This window comes from Marmota flaviventris, chromosome 1 (genome assembly GCF_047511675.1).
Source record: "Marmota flaviventris isolate mMarFla1 chromosome 1, mMarFla1.hap1, whole genome shotgun sequence".
In the NCBI taxonomy this organism is placed as follows: Eukaryota; Metazoa; Chordata; class Mammalia; order Rodentia; family Sciuridae; genus Marmota; species Marmota flaviventris.
This window is the reverse complement of record NC_092498.1, coordinates 78,793,615-78,814,945: the sequence shown is the minus strand read 5'-3', so window position 1 is coordinate 78,814,945 and position 21,331 is coordinate 78,793,615. Positions and strand designations below refer to the sequence as shown.

At 34.9% G+C, this 21,331-nt stretch overlaps 1 protein-coding gene across 1 annotated transcript in view; it reads right to left on the bottom strand.

Moving 5' to 3' along the window:
• Positions 1–21,331, bottom strand: part of Hdac9 (histone deacetylase 9) — an 861,354-nt gene that overhangs the window by 261,636 nt on the left and 578,387 nt on the right. Inside the window, exon 15 of the mRNA XM_071613675.1 lies at positions 1,389–1,569. Within this exon, the coding sequence (XP_071469776.1) occupies positions 1,389–1,569 (181 nt within the window). The remainder of the gene's footprint in view (positions 1–1,388; positions 1,570–21,331) is intronic.

The window sequence follows — 21,331 nt, the reverse complement described above, 5'->3', positions numbered from 1 at the left end:
GAATTGAAAAGTATATAATCCTTAAAGATAATGCTCTTGCTATATTAAAACAGGAATTTCTCTATGAGCAAAATCTTCTTTGCTAGACATACAGGGCTAGTCGTAGGCATGATTGATTTTGAAGGCTTCTACTAATACTAGGTTGCAGTAACAGTGTGTTCAGGATATCTGGGCAAGTTTGCTGTGCTTCTGGAAATAGAGGGATTGGATGGACTGGTTAATCTGGCAAAAGAAATATGCTCAGCCTTTAAGGTCCTAGCATGGAATGTTGTCTTAGGATATAACACCTTCTACAAAGTAGCCCCTATGCACATTTATTAAAGATGCCTATCACAGTTAAATAACTTGGCTATTTCAGACATTGATTTTTAACTGAAAGATGATATCAAGGCTTAGGAACATGATTTCCAAAAATGTATTTTAAGTTTTAGAAGGATGAAGGCTTGCATGAGATCACAGAAGTAAAAAAAAAAAAAAAAAAAAAAAACCTCTTGAAAAAATAAAATCAGATAACCCATAAGAGCCTTTGGAGAAGGGGTACACATGCATGAATGGTCTCCTTGCTGCATCCAAGTTGTGAAACTCTTAGGGCTATAATATCTTTCATTTGATCAACCACAGTTTGAGAGCATGGAACAAATAATGAGGTACAGCAGAAGAACATGAATAATTTTCCACCCATAGGTTCACAGCACAGTTCCTTTGCAGAGGGAATTGTACCCCACGACCACCACCATTATTTTGTGTGTGTGTGTGTGTGTGTGCACACGCATGTCTTCCAGACTTGACCTTCCTCTGGCCTTAGAAATATCTAGCTTGTTTTCCTCTATGGGCAGCCATAGACTAAGGAAGAGATTGGTCAAAAAGCCCACCCAGAGGTACCATAATAAATGGAAGTGGTACTAACATATCAGGCACGGATTGCCTTGGTACTATAGACTCCCGTGAGTCACCTGTGTGGGAAGTCAGACAAAAACATCCAAACAAAACAACCAGAAGACAAACTGAGGAAACGACGCTCTTTAGAGTCCAATGAGGAAGCCAAGTATCATAAATTTCCGAGTGGCCAAATCCTAGAAGGAAAGATACTGAAGAAACTCCTAAAGAATGTTGTAGGGATTTTTGTTTCCAAAAGGGACCCATGCACCTGTTGATGTATTTTCCAGGCCCTTGAATGATAGCCATTTATGAGGCTATTAATACCAAGCCCAAGATTTATCAGATGTGCTGTTTGTCTTGTGGCCACTGTAACCTCATAAAATTTGGGTTGCATTGGGTTAAAGTGGAGCGTTCTGCTGCTGGAGTTATTCTGAGCATTTAAATCGGCTAATCCTACAAGAAGGGTGCATTTCGCTTGCCTATTAGGGAGAGTCTTTAGGGATTCCTACCAGTTGCAGAGCCAGGCTGGAGGGGGCGGTCCGTTGCAGGGTGTGGTAAAATGGAGGCAGCAGGGGAAGAATGAGTCCTGGAGAGAAGGCGATGTTTCTCTAATCCATCCATGCCAACCACAGCCAGCTGAGCCTGGCGCGCCGAGAGCGCACGTGTGTGCGGGGGCTCCGGGAAGGGCTGCTGCAGAGCAAAGAACACAGTAGACAGAAACGTGAGACCAGCATCCAGGGAGACATTGAGAGCGACATGTCAACAAATTAAGTTCATCAGGTCAGAGACATAATAAACGGTGTGAAGGGAAAAGAAAAAAAAATAGAGAGAAAGTGAGAGAAAAAACAAGATCCAGTCAATAAATCCATTCAACAGATGTTTTCACACTGAAGGCCAGAGACTGTCTGCCTGGCCCTGGAGAAGGTGATGGCAGGACACCTGTCAGTTTCAACTGATTGAAAGGAACAGACCTTTAACCCCAAGAGTAACGTTGACTTACTCGTTTCCTACCTTGATACCAACGTTTTGAATACAGCCCCAGAAGAGTTGCAATACAAAAGTGGGAGAATAATTCAACTGCTTTCCAAATAAGTCTCAATTATGAAAATCCTATCCTGAATTTATTTCAGTAATATTGTTAATGAAATTGATGGGCGCCTCTAAAAATGACCAATTAAATGGTTTTATTTTGACATCTTTCAATTTTCATATAATGGTGTAGAACAATGAGTTTTTCATGGTTTACAGGGTATAATCTCAACAATGTAATTTGTTTCTTTGATAGAGTATTAGATGTATTAGGTGTATTGTTTTTCATACTTCTAAAGTTGATCAAAGGACCAGAGTTTAGGAGCTTCCAGAAAATTCACTTAGTCTATTTCTCTGTCTTCAAAGAGACACTCTCTAAAACACAGTTGGCAGCTAATTTAACCATCAAAACTATGCAGTAATTATTTAATCTCTCACCAACAGGAATTCATGAATTTCATGCTGTTTTTTAAAATATTTTTCCTAAGGAATATGGAAAATGGCTGAACAGTGCTACAAAACCTGATTATCGCTTGCCATCAATAAGGATGGTAAAGTTCCAAAAGGTTAACAAAATTTAAAAAATGCAAGTCTAATCCCTATAATTTGAAAAATGTGTATGTTGCTTTGCTTTGACCTACAAGGCTAGCATTTCAGGACTTGATGCAAGCTTCACTTTTCTTTCCCTTTAGGTTAGATACTCCACTGCACCCAACATGTCATACTCTTCCTGCATTTCCCACACAAGGATTGACAAATCTTAGGTACATAAATCACTCACTAAGGGAGGAAGCTCACAAATCTACATATAACACAACTGTGCTCCATGCATAGTATGTGGTTTTATGTCATTATAGCTTTTTCTGTACATGACATGAATTAATGCTATACATCAATGCATGTTTGATGATGAAAAAATATAACTTTTAAAATAGTTACAGAATATAGACAGAGATTTCTGAATTCAGAAAAAATATGAATCATTGAAAGTTAACTTTAAAATGGATTATAATCAACATGTATGTGGTTGCTTCAGTTTTGCTGAGCAGAATATTCAAACCATCAATCAATTGGAAGGCACTCACTGTCATATGCTCATGCTTTGGTCATTTGCTTTGTTGACCAGAATGGCTCAGTCAATGAGGTTTAGAAGAAAATTTAATGCATTCCCAAGACCTGAACTTTTTTGTTTTCTTGAGTATCTCTATGTTCAATGCCCTGAGAATACAGAAGTATTAATTACAAAGAATATAAATATATACATATCACTTCAGGCCTTTCTAATCAGGAAAAGGAAGCTTTTCTGCATATGATCTAAACTGCACAGGTAAATATTCAAATATTGAATATTCAAATATTCTCATTTATCTTCCTGTAATCTCTTTAACTCTCATCTAAACCAACACAAAAGACTTCGAATTGAGCACTTTACTTAACCAGCCTTATTTCTTCCTACACGCATTCTCTTCCTAAAGCCCTGCTGAAAGCCAAAAGTTGACACAAAGAAGCTCTGAAGGCCAGTTGAAGTTTAAAGAACCTTCTCCACCTGTCTTTTCAGCTCTCCTTAACCTGAGGCCAACCTACATTTTCAGCCTTAGGTCATCTTTCATATTTCTAGGTTTCTAGCCAACATACTGCCTCCTGTACACAAGCATCTCCAGGGCTGCCTTATCACTTTCAACAGCCCTGCATCCTTTTACCTTACTGGGTCCTTTCCTGCCAAAAACCAATATTATAATTTTTATACCCACATTTGGTTCATTATTATATATTTATTAGTATTACATTCATTCTTTCCTTCAGCTTAACAAATGTTTCGTGGGCCCCTAAAGGTACCACAGTCCTGGTCTGTTATGTCTAAGGGTCTATGGACCTTAATCATTCCTGCCTCTACCAGCCCATCCTTTCTGTAACTCCCCTCTGCAGGTGCCTAGAAAGCTCCATATTCATCTGATACATATCTACTAAGGTCCACTTCAAACTTCAAATAGATCCTTTTTTGAGCACCCATCTAAGCCTTCTTTCTCTTTCCATTACATTCCCATCACACTTCATTTTTCTCTGTGCTTTTCCCTGCCATAGTCTTTTATAGATTTGAGATGTTTCATGTAGTCACTATTTCTCAAGCTCATAGTTTGTGCCAGACACTTTGCTAGTATGTTGAGCTTTTTATGCTTATTGTCTAGTGAGGAGAGAGACACTAAATATTTATAGTTATAAATATAATGAATACTATATAGGAAAAATTCAGGATGCTTTAAAAACTGTTTTTAAAAAAGCTGATAAAGAGGGTTAAGTAATTTTCATCTAAGAAAATACATTCAATTTGAAATGTGAAGGATTAATTAGAATGAGCCAGAGACAGAGTGGGAAGAAGCTCTATAGACATTTTACTCATGTGTGAGTAGGTGCTCACCTGTATGAAGTCATCTTTCTTTATGTAATATTGAAAGCTTTTAGAAGCAGGAACTAGATATAACTCATCTGTTGACTTGCTCTGCTATATTTTATCTTTTCTCATGCTTTCTAAATAATTATTTGTGCATTAAGACTATGTGGAACAGACACTTGTAAGTTAAAGGCCATTTTTTAAAAAATAATATCACCAAAATTTATTTATTTATTTATTTATTTATTTATTTATTTTTGGTACCAGGGATTGAACCCAGGGTTGCTTAACCACTGAACCACATCCCCAGCCCTTTTCTATATCTTCTTTAGAGACAGGGTCTTGCTGAGTTGCTAAGTGCCTTGCTAAATTGCTCGGGCTGGATTTGAACTTGCAATTGTCTTGCCTCAGCCTCCCAAGTCGTTGGGATTACAGAAATGCACCACCACTCCTGGCAGCATAACCAAATTTCAAACCAGGTGCAATGGCACATGCCTATAATTCCAGCAGCTCAGAAGGCTGATGCAAGAGGATTACAACTTCAAAGCCAGCCTAAGCAATTTAGTGGGGGTCTCACTTAGTGCCTCACTAAATTGCTTAGGCTTTTCCCTAATTAGTAAGTTCCATGAGGAAATGAGCTTTGTTTGTTATATTCCCATGCAATGCTGTACACATAGTCGATGTTAATAAATATTTGAATGTTGAATAAATAAATTAATAAAACAAAGATAGCCATCCTTAAAATTTTATTATAAGATAGATCAAACAAGCATATTAAAAGCAATCATAACAATGAAGAGTTAAGGAATGGCTGAGAAAAAAATATGAGAAATAGAGTCCAGACAAAACAATTGTCAAAGGACAATACCCTGAAATCAGCACTGGTGCCAAGAGATAATGAAGGAAAAGTTCCGGTGATTTGACGATTATTTTTCTTTGTACTTTCATGTGGTTTCCAAGTTTTCTGCCTATCATATATGTTAAAACTTTAATTAAGAAAAATGGTAAATGTTATTTAAACTAAATGGTCCAACCTTTCAAACACTTCATTAGGACAGATTCATAATCATTATACATACAAGCAGACAGGGTCAAAATGTTCAAACCTGCTTCCAAAATAGGAAAATTTAAGAAAGAAAAGGTTGTTAGTTTTCAAAATTAGTTGACTAGAATCATGTATTTTTACAAATGATGTATGACTTTTAATGTGCAGGGAGAGTTAGAACAATCCAGGAAGCCACACATTAATACAGTGCACATGAGTCACTACTTTATCAGAAAATGCTTGGCCACTTTAAATTCAAATGTCTCCTTCCTCATCAATAAAAAGGTATCCTTCTTGAGGATGAAAACTTGAGATTACATTTTTCTGTTCTAGCTGAATTGGAAGAGTTTCACTAAACTTTTTTTTCACTCTACCTAATAGAAGAGAATTTTATCTAGGTAATTTTGGGTACTTTTAAGTATGAAAGTACATGTTTTTTCTTGCATTGTCAGAAAATTAAATGTCAAATACATGAGAACCTACAGTTATTAAAAATTGGATGTATACCCAAATTCACATTTCACTTACGGCGCACAATTAGAAATGTGTCATGTCCTTCATGTAAATAGGAAGCACGTCCACCACACAGAACTTTTGATTAAAAACATTTTAAATACACACATTGAGTCTATTTCTTTTGTAAGTGTTAGTCTTTCTTTTTTTTTTTTCAGGTGATATAACTTAGGGCCTGATTTTTTTTTAATATTGATTTTTTAGTTGTAGTTGGACACAATACCTTTATTTTATTTGTTTATTTTTGTGTGGTACTAAGGATTGAACCCAGAACCTTGAACGTGCTAGGCTAGCCCTCTACCGCTGAGCCATAACCCCAGCCAAAAATAGGGCCTGATTTTGACTGGTTATTTTACCAGAGTGTCATTTTACTTTACTGGGATGTATAGGTCAACTTTTCCTTAAATAAAGTGGTCTAAACCCATTGTTCCTAAACACCAATTGCCTCCTCCCACTGGTAAAAACTAAAAAATTACTTTCACAGAAGAGTTATTACATACCTACTTTATAAAATCCTGAATATTGCCTTGTAAACATCAGTGTTGTTGTGACCCTGCCTTTCAATTGGCATAGAGCATTGCCAGTGCAATCTATTCAAAATAGGTGGAGATGGTTATGGAAGTTCTTTCTGTAACAAGCACAATGTTCTTGCTTAGAACAAAATATTTATTTTGGGATAGTTTGCTAATAGAGATTTTGAGGTAATAAACTTCTCAGGAAGACTTCAGGGTTCTATTTTGCTTACAGTAATAGTGACTTTTGTTCTTTCTGTTTTGCTTCCCTGTTGCTCTTGCTCAGAAGCCTAGTTTATGGCTTCTGGGTTTTCACTTTGTACTGAATGGTGGCATTCATTTCCAGGCACATGGATGGGTCCATGTGGGCTATAATCAATATCCTCATACAACTTTAGCTGGAGCAAATAATAGAAATCATAACGTTTAATCTTTGAAATATGCAGAATTATTTGTAATGGTTTCATAAAAGATAAAAATTAGAAGTAAAAGAAAAAAAATAACATGAGGGAAAAATAATTGGCAAAAACCCCAGTAGGTTTCCATTTTAAATTTGATTTCTAATGCCATTTCTTTAAATAATGTGACACTGTTTTTTGGTGTTGAGTAAATTGAATTTTTGTTTTGGTTCACAGTGTTTTTAATTTCAGAATTATTGCTTTTACAAAAAATTTAGAATCTTGATTATCCCTAGAGGTTATCTTGTCAGATGCCAGGGGCATTTGCATATTTAAAGACTTTGTATTATTCAGGAGGAGTGTAGAAATCTTGGCTAATTTCAAAACTCCTAAAGCTAAACATCCCTGTTAATAATTTAAGAGTAGCTATTAAATAAATAGAAATAATGTGTCTTATTCTAAAGTAGACAAAAAAATTTAAAGAAGCAAAACCAAGAAAGAAACAAATCTAAAAATAAACGGAGAAAAAAAAAAACCCTGAAGCATTGAAAAAGCTGTACAAAAATAAATCACAAAAGTGAGATGCTAGAAACAAATCCCCATATATCAGTAAACACAGCTGATTTGAATGCAATTTACCAGCTAAATGATGGTGTCAGCAAAATTGATTTGACTGAGAAATATTAAATTGAAAAGTTCTATGAAGAAATACCAGGCAAACACTAATATGATAAAGAAGTAAAATTCCCATATAGTCAAATTAAAAAGACACAAGATAGACATTAAGGAAAATTGTAGGGATCATTGATGGGATTCTTTGTAAATAATACACATATTCAATTAACAATAGAAAACTTCTAAATTTATCTGTGCCTAATAACTTGAACTCAAAATGTAAAATACTAAAGGGCAGAACTACTGGGAAAAGCTGAGAAATCCACATTACAGAGGAGTTTTGTGAAAAATTTATCATGAAACTATTTAATTTATAGAAGATTTGAATAACACAGTTCACTAGATTGAAATATATTGAATTTTCAGCCAATAAGCACATTATTTCAAGCATATGAGTTATTACAAAATTCACCACTGCAACAATGCAATGGTTAACAAACTTAAGAGAATTAATATGTTCAATGGACCTTTTTTCAACTTTACAAGGGAAGAAAGTTCCAGAATTTTCTTGAAAATATTTAGGAGATTTTGTGTGTGTGTGTGTGTGTGTATGAGATATATATTTTTAGGAAACAGAAACAGAAGCAGAAAGATGGACAAATATTGTGAATATTTTAAATAATGAAATATTTCAATAAGCCAACAAATATGTTAATATAAATAATGTACTGATAATCAGAAAATGCAAATTAATACTGTCATGAAATACCGTTTTATACTTATCACATTAATCAGTAGATCAAGTCTGGCAATACCAAGCATTACTGAAAGAAAATAGAGCAAGAGAAACTCATAGACTGCTTATAAGAAAGAGCAACCTACTTGAACCAATATAAAGAATAATTCACTAATATTTAACAAAAATAAGGATAGACAGCAAACTACAGGAAAAATGGTGAGTGGAAAAAAAGCAAAAAAAAAAAAAAACCCACATTAATACATAGGACAATTATTGAAGTTTTAAATTATACAAATTAATACCATATATTGGGGCTGGGGATATAGCTCAGTTGGTAGAGTGCTTGCCTCGCATGCACAAAGCCCTGAGTATCAATCCCTGACACCACAAAAAGACAAACAAAAAATTAATACCTTATATTAAGGAAATGCATGTGTAAATATAATAAATAAACATGAATAAAAATAATGAAAATATCTTAAAACGCAAGGGAACCTCACCCAGCAAATTCAGAAGAGAAGGAATAGAAGGGACTTGCAATAGGAGAGAGATACACAGGAAATCTCAATTGTATTTGTAATGTTTTATTTCGGAATCTTTATTTAAGAGTCTTCATTACTGCAGTATTTTTTCTTCATATATGAATATATTTTTAACAAACTTTAAATGTTTAATATGTGTTTAAGGGGCAATGGCAAGACGGCTGAATAGATGCATACAGCACTCACCTGCTCCTCCACAAAGAACCAAAGCAACAGGTGTATAGCTGCATACTGAGGTGAGTGATCATGGGAGAACAGTAGAAATCAACAGGAGAAAAATGGAAACCTTGTAAGATCCAGAGATCTGGGATAATAGCAAGAGAAACAAAATAACCTGGCACCTGCCACCCTGAATGCATAGTCAAGGAGGCGGAGCCTTCCATCTCCAGGGTTAGACATGAAGGAGAGTCCCAGAAAACTCTATCAATGCAGTTACGGGCAATCCTAGCTATTGGAAACTTTCACAAGACTCACAGGATTATAGTAAACTAGATAAGCAGTCTGAATTCTGCCTAATAGCCTGGCTTTGGAAAAGAAGTTCACATCACCTCTTAGTGTATGCCCAGAGTGCTATAGCCAGGAGTCATTTTGAGAAGGGATTTACTGTCTGATTTTTTTTTTTCTTTTACTGCACTAGGAATCGGAAACAACTTCATGTTCTCATCTCTGGGACCCCAGAGACATTCCTCTGCACTGACTCAATGGGTACTTTACTCACAAATACAGTGTAAGTCAGAGTGACTCTGACGCAAATCTGCTGAGAACCCTGCTTCATGGGGGATGGGTGTTTCCACACGGAGGGGAAGGAATGGTGCCACCTTAACAAACCCAAGAAGCGGGGGCTGCCCTCAGAGTCCTGAAAGGTGGCCAGGCATTTGTGGTTTCATGTTGGTGCCGGGACTGAAGGCAGCCACCCATTCAGTTCATACCACTCTTCCTCCCAACACCCCCCGTGGCATCTTTTACTAACAAAGCAGGGGAGAGGTCTGTGGTTCCACTGCTTCCTGCCCACAGGTACACTGTCTTGAGCGATGTCCAGACTAACAAGATCCAGAGAAAGACTTTACTCAGTGCCTGCTGTGTTCTGCTCTTGCCTCTCTACTTCAAACACTTTAGGTGGGTAGAATTTTACCTTATTCTGACTGAAATCCACTCCTGATCCATCACTGGATTCAACCCTAGAGCTGAATCAGGGAGGAAAAAAGCCCAGTTACTGCCCTGTCCCAGGTACACATGGCCAGAGGGGATCTGAGGCCCCACTCCTGGGCATGCATATCCACAGTAACAACAGAGAGGAACACCACAATTCTTGCTGACAACAAATCTACAAGTGCCCCTAACACTGATCATTCAATATCTTGTCTGACCTCACACTGCTGACAAAATTGGATGGGAGGACCATGGAGGTGATGCTGTGATTCCGCCCCCCCCCCCACCTTTCCCTGTGAAGCACTTGGGCCTGCAGCAGTGTCTAATCAGAGGACAAGTGCTTCAGGCTTCTCACTGCTACTGGAACACCCAGAGCCAGACCCCTAACAAGTTACAGACCCAAAATCAGCAGTATTGATATCTGAAAAACCTCTGTCAGTTGATAGGGATCACTATTCTCATCAAAGGAGTAGCTACATAGGGTGCAACCCACACACTCTGCCACCTGTACCACACCAGCCTGAACTACTAGAGTGTCCTCATTTTTATGGGATCTGCAAATTCAGTCTCTCCAACTCTGACACATTATACAATGTGACCAAACTCACTAATCACAGACAAAGAAACTATGGGGAGATTACACTATGGTAACCAGCTGGAAATAATATTGCATACAAATAATATTGTAATATTATTACCAGCTGGAAATAATATTGATACTGCAAGACACATCTTTAGGAGAAAGCTGCCTACTATGAAGGCCCCAGACGTGCAAATGTCAACATAGGAACACAAAATTATGAAAAATCAAGGTATATGACATCTCCTAAAGATCATGACTCTATTAAAGGACTCCAAAAATATCAAGATGAATGAAATGCCTGATTAATATTTCAAATGAATGAATTTTTAAAGGCTGAATAAGATATAAGAGAATTCAGGTAATGTTAAAAGAAATTAGGAAGACAATTCAGGATGTGAATTAGAAATTCAGAAAAGAGAGTTGGTTCTTTGAAAAAGAACCAACCAGAAATCTTGTAAATAAATAGCTCAATAAATCAAATAAAAAACTCAGATGAAAACCTCAACAATAGACTAGATAAAGCAGAAGAAAGGATGTCAGAGCTTGAAGACAAGTCTATTGAAATATCACATTCACACAGAAAAAGAAAGAAAGGAAGGAATGAAAGAAGAAAAATAGGAAAGAATGAAGAGAGCATTCAGATCTTTGGGACAGCATTAAATTGTCAAACATTTATATTATTGTTGTATATGAAGGGGATTTTTATAGTTTAGATATTTGCTGAATGCAGCAAAGTTCAGAGGTGAGAATTTGCAGAAATTATTAGATCATGAGGCCTCTGAACTCAACAATGGATTAACTCATTGATGGATTCATAGATGATGGCATTATTGGAAGGTGGTGGAAATTGAAGGAATTGTGACTTAGTTAAAAGGAGCAGGTCCTTGGGAATGAGGACTTGCGAACTATCTTGTCCTTGATCCATTCCTTTTTCTCTCACTCTCTGCTTCCTGGCTATTTGGAGGTGGGTAACTTTCCTGCACCACCCTCCTGCCATGATGTTTGTCTCTCTCCAGGCACAGACCAGTGAAGCTGACCAACCATGGACTGAAACCCTTGAAAATGTAAACTGAAATGAAAAATTTCCCCTTTAAATATTTTTTTTTCATGTATTTTATCACAGTGATGAAAAGATGACTAACACATGGAGGAAACAAAGATTAAAGGCACAGAAAATCTATTCAATAAAAGTAGCAGAGAATTTCCTAAACTTATGGAAGACAAGGACATAGACCTGAACAGAAAAGATATGCAAGTTGATATGCTATAGTCGATCTGTTAAATGTACAGGACAAAACAAACAAACAACAGCAACAGCAACAAAAAGAAATTTAGAATCTATAAGAGAAAAATAGCAAGTCATATTTAATGGTAACTCCATTAGATCAACAGCAGATTTCTTAGTAGAAATCCTATAGGACAGATGGTCATGAAATGATGTGTTTGAAGTTCTGAAAGAAAGGAATGGCTAACCAAGATTACTGTACTTTTATCAAGCCCTTCCTTCAGAAAGAAGGGAAAATAAAGACCTTCCAAGAGAAATAACAAGTCCTATCAATTCAAAGTAAAATTTATTACTGATGTAGTACAATTATGTAATTTATAACATATTTTTACATGTACCTGTGAAATTATAAATGTGTGTGTATATATGTATATATGCTGAACTATTTTTGTTTGTGATAAAAAAAATTATAGACCAATGCATATAAGTTGGAAGGTGAAGTGGTCCTTTTTGTTAAATAAAAATTTTGGAAGGTAGAGGACATGTTTGACAACTGTGAAGGTATTTATTATTCCTCCTCCCCATAGCAACGTAGCATTTCTGGATTTAGGTATGCATGAGTGGTACACAGTACAAGAGGAGCTGGATCAGCAGGTTTTGGCTGACCAGCAACAGAATGCACTCACTACTTTCTGCCAACCTTCCTTCCAGGGCCAAGTACTGATTGCTTGCAGCAGAAGTCAGGAAGAAGGTAGATGAAATACTGCCCCCTATACACTCACTGATCACATCTAGTGAGGGCAAGTCCCTTCCTTCTTCTCAGGTTCTTATTCCACATGTGAGTCTTTGTCCAGCACATTTTTCATGCCAGTAAAGAAAATACACAAACATGCACCTAAAGTAAAGTGCTAAAGGGAAGTAAAATTTTGCATATCAGATTTTAGCCTCATATTCAAATTATGAGGAATCCATCAACAATGTCAAAATTCACAAAGCAGAACTGTGATACACTGAACACTTTGGAGCTTTTTAGCCATAGCCTCAAAAGCAAAATCCAAGGGAAATGTATTCAAGAGCAGCCAGTGTTAACAAGTGAGCAGTGTAGCAGCAGTATTCAGTTAAACCATGATTCTGACTGGAGGCTTAGGGTTTTTTTTGCTAACTCTGCAGCTGTGAAGATGAACCTACTTAACAACATTATTCTTAAAATGAGCAGAATGTTAATAAAAGTTACTACTTTTTGCACAAAGTTTATAGATAGCTTCCAGTACACTTGTAAATATTCCCAGATATAAGGGTTCCTTATATCTTTATTTCCAGATAAATGGGAAAATAAATTAACAATTTTGTTGCACTATGTTCTTACATCTGTGCAAGGATAGTTGCTTTATAAATGTTTAAGATCCACCCATTTGGAGCACTTTTAGAAAATGACCCCTATAAATCAATGGAAACTGTACTCTGTTACTGAATACAAAAGAAACCACATTCAATATTTGAAATTAAATAACTAGTCTACAATGAGCAATTTCTTTCACAATAAAAAAGTTTTTTAAAAAGTTATATTTTTGTCCCTTCAATTGCTTTTCAGCTCCTACAATTTTACAATTGCCTGTAGAAAAAAAATGTTCAAGAGAGCAGATTGAAATTATTTTAATTAGGTAACAGCCCAGAGGAAGATGAAATTTTACAATGGCCTAGACTAGTATCTTCTGTCTGGTCCATAGCCAATGGACAGAACAGGATGAACAATAGGGCTCTGGTCTAGAAATAATAGCCTGAAGATAAAGGAGGAAAAAGATGGTTCATTTGAATATGATGAATCTCTTGAGCATTTTCTTTATTCCTCCTGTTAGATAATTAGAATCCAGATATAAAATAACTCAGAATTAGAGAGTTAACAAGCAATATATCATTGCTATTTAAGACACATGAATTGGATAGATTTGTCTTGAATAGATGACCCAAGTCTAAGATCTGCAGAAGAATTCTGGTGAATATAAAACTCCTGGAATTATACCCAAAATTGTATAAGAATCTGAATTGTAAATTTTTCTTAAGCCCATAGCTTTCATCAAAGGGGTCTTTAGTTTTTAAAAATAATATTATGAAGCACAGCTCTAAGAACAAATTATTAGACATAATAAATGCCCACTAATTACAACTTTTATGTTGCTTTCTAAACATAACAGTTTTAACCATGACAGATTTTTCTTCATAAACCCATGGGTTCAGACATATCATTAGTTGGGTCACGTAAGTAAAATAAGAACTCTTGCAGCTTCAGGCATGAAGCTTTTATACCCTTTCAGCCTAAGAGAGCATTTTACTAACCTTAACATAAGAGAACCGCCTGTATTTTACCACCAGCCTCTAAATCCAATTGCTTGTGTGTAAATTACCAAACATGTCAAACTTAAAAATACGAATTTATTCTTATTTTATTCTTTCTCTCAAAGTTTGAGAGAATCAAATGTAAGATATAGATATTCCAAATTTATTTTGTTACTGAACTGAAAGCTAATTGCTGATAGTACCTTGCTAAAATATTAGGGTAATGAAAAGTGGGGTGGATATTGTTTAATCTTTAATCTGTAAGTATTTTGGTATTTGACCACAAACAATCTCTTAATTTTTTTTTTCTTTTTTTCATCTCAGAATGACACAGCTCAACTCATAGCATGCAAAATAAATAAATATAATCTAGAATATCCTAGAATAAATGCTTATTGTTATTAAGTTGAAAATTGGATATTTAAAAATAATGCTATGGTACATTTGCTAAGATGAATGTAACATACAAGTGTTCATTTAACATTTATTTGAAAGGCAGCTTTTCTTAAGTTATTTCCTCAAACTTAAAAATAATGATCACAAATAAAGTATTTGGATTTGAAAACAGTTATGTAATTATTTGACGTTAGTGAAATTAATTTATTAGTTCATTCATTTTATATATCAACGCTTTGTGTTAGAAACTAGAAGATACAAAAATGAACAAAACAGATATAGTCATTCCTCTGCAGGGAGTTTAAAAAACTCCTGAGGGAGGCAAATATTCATCAAATTTCCTAATGTGCTTTCTTAAGTAAATTGAAGTTATTTTTAAAAAGCATGGGATTCAGAAAACAAAACAAAACAAAAAATACCAATAACAAAAACCTCCTGAGTTTATATTCCAGCCCTACCATCTTACTAATATGTAAACTAGAGAAAATATACTTAGGCACTCAAAGAATGTTTGTAAAATGAAGTGACAATTTGTATCTGACAGTATCTTTAGGAATAAGTGGGTTCTCTGAAAAACTTAATAAGGATTACTAATAGGGATTAACCTAATAATCCTAATAAGGATTAACCTAATAAGGATTACCATTTAAACTTGAGTAGTAGTATGTATTCATCTGTATAAGACAAAAAAATTCATTTTTAATAATATATCATTATCAGTGAATTTGCTAAGATGAATGTAGCATACAACTTAAATATTCATTTAACATTTGAAAGGAAGCTTTTAAGTTATTTCCTCAACCTTAAAAATAATGATCACAAAATTAAAAAACACAAAAATAAAGTGATCGGATTTGAAAACAATTATGTAATTATTTGACTTTAGTGGAATTAATTTATTAGCTCATTCATTTTATATATTAAAGTTTTTTTTTCTTTTTTATCCAAACTCAGATTGACTATAATAGCACAATGCATTAAAATAGGCCACGGTTTGTCCCATTTTGTACCTTCTCCTTGGTCTCCAAAATTGATGTGTCAGTTCTAGGTATTGTTTCACAGTGTTGCCCAGATCAGTAAGAAGCTAACACAGTGCCTCTGAGCTGCCAAACTTATTTAGGAACATCTCCAGAACCTAGATACATACTTAGTTTTTTATATATATTTTATTATGCTATACTAAGATTTTATATTGATAAAATTTCTTGTATTAATGTCCTGCATAGTTATCAGGATGACAAAAAAAACTCCATAAGTCTATTATATTGTCTTTATCTTTTTTAAAAAATTAGTTTTGACAAGTAAGAATTGGATATTGATGATATATAATATGATGTGTTGATAAATATATACATTATGGTATGGTTAAATCAAGCTAATTAATAGATATATCTTCACATACTTCTTGGTCTGTGTTTCTATTCTTCATGTATATTCTAATGATTGATTTCAGAAATGGTCCCTATATTTAGTCTCATGGGTCAATAATTTTTCTATCAACTAACCTAAAAATAATACTTACCATCAAACTATTATCCTAACAGCACAGTTTAAATAAATCATGTCCCATAGCAACCAGATTGTGCTAAATTCTCACTAGTTTACATGAATTGTTCACATCTATCAATTGTTCACATTTATCCTTTTATTCCACTTACGTCTTACAATTGTTTATAGCAGTTACTTCCCACTGAATGGGCACTTGGTACTCTCTAGTCTTGCCATACACCTTGAATCACTTCAGAGTCAAGTTAGATTAACTTCACCTACTTAATTTTAGTTATGCTCATTAAATGGAATGGAGAATAAATGGAAATTCTAAAATGTTAGACAATGCTTAACAACTTATCTTGTCTGATATTATTTTAGTATGTCAGACACAATTCTAAATAGAATCAATAGAAAACAAAGTAAATCTCTCTAAAATAGTTTTCCGACTTACATGAATAAACTTTTCAATTTAAAAGTCAATTGATTTGAATAAAGGGAAGGGCGTGGGAATAGGAATAGGAAATATAAATATAAATCTGATATAACTTTCTTATATACATGTATGAATACACCACAGTGAATCTCAACATCATGTATATCCACAAGACTGGGATATTAATTAGAATAAGATATATTCCATGTTTGTATAAATATATCAAAATAGATTCTACTGTCAAGTATAACTAAGAAGAGAAAATAAAAAATTATATTTATAATTTTAGTAGAGTGATATCAAAGCTATGCTGGATAAAAATCATATATCCAGAATGTGCAAAGTTTGCACTGTTTATTTTGAAGATAGTACAAATGTTCTATCAAGAGACATATGAAATAGGGAAGAATAAACATCATGAAATAAAAGTCAGTTCATTTCCCTAAAGAACACAAAATATTGTTATGCATATATTATGATTTATAAAGTACTAAAAAATGCTGTTAAAGTTATATTTAAAATATAAGACCTAAAATGTATACTAAATACGAAAAAGCTATTAAAAGCAGTTATATTTAATTGTCACCAAACTCAATTTTATTTGATTTATAACCTATCCATGAATCTACAATACCTATAGTATGTACCATATTATTTTTCCCCTCTAGTTGGTTCTTCAGTTATTTTTGCACCACTTAAATTAAAACAGTTGTCATGAGCATTCTTGGATGGTAAGAAATTTTTTTATTGGTTATGTTTGGGAGACTTTAAACCATGCATTTAATAAATAGTGGCTATTTCTAAATTAACAGAAATAAACATTATTATAAATGTGAAGAATAGGTAAATATGGCATTCCACAATGGCTCAATGGGCAACTATTTGTTTTACAATAATTCTGCATTCTAGAGCATATTTTTTCTCTAGAACATGAGGTTTGAAATAAGGTTTGTGGAAGAAATTGTTGCAATAGACACAGGAGGAAAAAAAAAATTCAAAATGTCTGGTGAATAAAAAACCTTGACAACCATATTTAGAACCTGAATTGTCTTCAACCTAAAGACAATGAGAAGTCATTGACATGTTTGAAGGAATGGAAGAACACTATTATATTAGCAATTAAGGAGTATTTAGGGTGCCTCCATTTAATTGAATTGAGATTTGAAGTTGATGAATCATGACTATTGGGTGAGTGGGTGAGCCACATGTCCTTCATCCTGTTTGTGTGCCCTCTATGAACATTTGTACACCTGCACTAGTTGATATGAGTTGCATTTGTGTTTTCTTATTTGATTGTTTTTCCTGAAGGAAAAGAGAGGAATTCTGGCAAGAAATAAGTGTAAGAGAAGAGATAGGAAAGGATAGGGAATAAAGAATAGCAAATATTATTCCTGCAGGTAAAAGGTGAAAGATCTGTTTTTATATGAGATTTAGAACTCAAGCACTATTCTTATAGCCTTGGGTGGCAAAATGCAACAGAGTTTGAATGTCTTTTCATTTCTGATAGAAAATATCATCAGGGACTCAAGGGAAGACAGATCAAGTTGGCACTCTGAAGATGGTAAATTCTGAATGCAGCGGGGCCAGCAACTCTAGTGTGGGCAGCAGCAGCGGGTGTAGCAGATCACAACATGTGTTGGTGGCTCTCAATGAAGTGCAGATTCACTCTGGAACACTTGCAAGACTGCAAAGAACACTCAGAAGTCTAAGTACCTGAGGGGCATTGACCCAGGCTCCTGTTTCAGAGTTATGCTGTAAGGGACCGTTCTGATACCAAGAGGTTGGAAATTCATAGTGATGTGAACTTCTTTGAAACCATCAACCAACCACTAGACTTACAATAAACCCAGAAGTCAGATTCCCAGAAACAGGCAGGAGGCATACATAATCCAGTTGACTAAAGTCAGTTCAGAGTTGTTGCTGTGGGTTGAAAAGAGAAAGATGGGTCCATGGAAGACAGAATGAACATGACTTGTTGAATTAGGAAGATGTTCTCTCTAACTGAGGGCAATGAACAGCGATGATAGAAGTTACTTAAATTCTTGAAGCCTCAATTGTCCCATATGTTTGAATTTGTGAATTTTGAATAACAGTAGCTATTATATAGAAATTTTTGTCAAATTTAAATGAAATGACAAAAAAAAAAAAAACAGTGTGAGGCAAGTTCTAGGCACTCAGACATGCTAACAATTACCACCCCATCTGCAGAGAATATTTAAAGTATAAGAAGCAAATTTTAATTTTAGAAAGTTATTTGTACTGTCTGCAAATTTGAAATGTATTATCTCATCTATGATTGCTAGTTTAAAATTTATATTTATTTACCTGTATAAATATGCACATATGTACAATTGGCTAAGCTTTATAATCCAACGATTAAGCAATAAAATGTCCCACATTGATTTTTTTCTCTATTTCACATGCTCTTCATTGTTATATAAATTCAAGTACTTTCTTTACTAGGGGCATAGCACAGAAAATTTCACTTTACTTAGCTTATCAAAGAGCATTTGATGTACTTTCAACTTGAGATATGATTGCCAGCCATCTGTTAGATGAACAGATGTATTAACATAGACATTATGCCCAATATGCTGAATTTTGATGAGCTAATATTTGGAATATTTAATCTCCTTTGAATTTTGATTATGCATAATTTACTGCCAGGTTATGTGCATGTGTGTATATCATGTATATAGGCTTGTGTATTTATGTGCATATATGTGTATGTGTGCATGTGTGTATAAGGATACAAATAATTACTTTTAAGTAAGATTACAAACTTGAATTCAAGATATTAAATAATTAAACAGATATACGAGCAATAGAAGAAGAATCATTAACAAATTGTGATCACAAATATTCAAAGTCTTTCTTCCCCTACATTTCTCAAGAGATAGTATTCTGTCTAGTTGGGACACACCTGGGAAATCCTTAAGTCTGGGGGTAAAGTGAGGAATAGAATTACAGGATAAGAAAGGTGCCCAGCTATTTGGACTATGATCCTTTAAGTTCCATCATTTAATTCTAAATCTGTGAAGGAGAAAAATATGTCTGCTTTTTCCACAATAATATTCCCCAATGACAGACACAGACATATTGTTCAATCAACATTTATTGAAGAGATTAATTAAATTTTAATGGATTTGATCTTTCAAAAACTCTTGATATGTTCTTAAATTTTTATCTCATTTAAAAATTGTTATAATTGAACCCATTTTACCAATGAGAAAATCAAGTTTACTAATGTGAATGTGACTTGTTAAGATATAGAGCAATTAAACATCTGAAGCAAAACAAAGTCCACTATTCTTTATACTTGTGGAGAATCTGTTTTAACAGTCATGTTATTCTCAGAATAATATTTCAAATCACATTCAGTTTTCCCTTGGTATCCAAGGGAGATTGGTTCCAGAAATCCCTGTAGATCCAACTTCCAATGATGGCAAGTCTCTCGTATGAAAAGTAGCAGTATTTACCTATACCCTTGTACATTCTCCTATATATTTTAAATCATCCCTACATTTTTTAGAATTCCTAATACAATGCAAATGTTATGTACACTGTTGCTACACTGTATTGTTTTACTCAATCTTAAGAAAATAAGTCTATACATACTTAGTACTAATATAACTTTTTCCTGAATATTTTTGATTGGGGTTTTGTTGAATCCACAAATGTGAAACTCATGGGTGTAGAGGGCCAATTGTATATTCAGAAGGTGTACGTTTGCATACATGCATGCATGTGAGTGAGTGAGTGTGAAAGAAAGGAAGGAGAGGTATTTAACCTCCACAGTTGTTTTGGTTTGCTTTTGCAGGAGTTTCTTCAAACCACATAAGACTGGAAGCTGTGCTTTCACTGTTCAGGGGCCTATTAACTGAGAAGTCTGAGGAGACACCAACTGCTCTACGCCTCCAACCTACTCATCCTAGAATATTACCTTCTAATACCCGTTCACACCCAAACCTCTCATCATTAAAGTTTTCCCACTCCCTGACTCTCATTACTTGAAATTGTAGACCTCATGTGATTTCCATTCCTTTCAATCCTCCTTGGTCTTTATTTCTGTCCCCTTCTAGCATAAACTCCATTGCTTCTCACTTCAGGCACTCAAAACAATAATAATGTTTTTCAGGGTCTTACATAGAGGGCCCATATGATTAGTCTTGTTGTTTCTGCACAATCTGCATCCTTTTTTTTTTTTTAACCAGTCTTACTATTTGATTTGTCTATTTTAAAACTACAGTTGCAGCCTGCACTGAAGAAAGCCATGGGACTACACAAATAGATACCTTTCAATAAAAATTTCGTCTTTAGCCTCAGCTGGCCTCCTTAAGGCAGCTGGGAAATCTGTGTGTCCCAAGTCCCTTTCCTCCCTCCTCCTTAGCAGCCCTTCTGAATCCCAATCATTCTCAGTAAACCCTTGACCCCACTCAGCAAATGACCTCACCTTCTACTGCACAAAGGAAATAGAGGCCAACCGAACAGCAACTCCCTCAACTTCCTGCCCCCTCCTCTACACTCTTATCAGCACCCACATCCATCCTGACGTCTTTTCCTCATTTTTCAGTTGAAGCAATGTCTCTCTTTTTGGCCAAGGCTAATCCCACCACCTGTGATCTGGATTCCATCCCTCCGGCTCCCTCAGGGAGGTGCTCCATCAATCACCCAAGCTCCTGTATCTTCAGCCTCTTGAGGTGCGAGGGATCCCTCCCTCAACACACAAAAATGTTCTTATTGCTTCCAACTCAAATACAGACATACAAGTGCATGCAGGCTTGCGTGTGCACACACACACACACACACACACAGGCACACACACACACAGTCACTCCTTTTCCCTCCTGTGTTCCCTTCAAGTTACTGCCAAAACTTCCCCTGTTCTTTATCAGACAAGCTTTTCTTTTTTTCTTTTTTCTTTTTTTCTTCTGGTTTCAAGAGTAACACATGCTTATTTTGGACATTATTTGGATATTAATTTTCAAAAAAGAAAAGGATAATTGCAAGTGGTATCTACCATACAGGGATACCAACTATGAATATTTAATATTTAGGA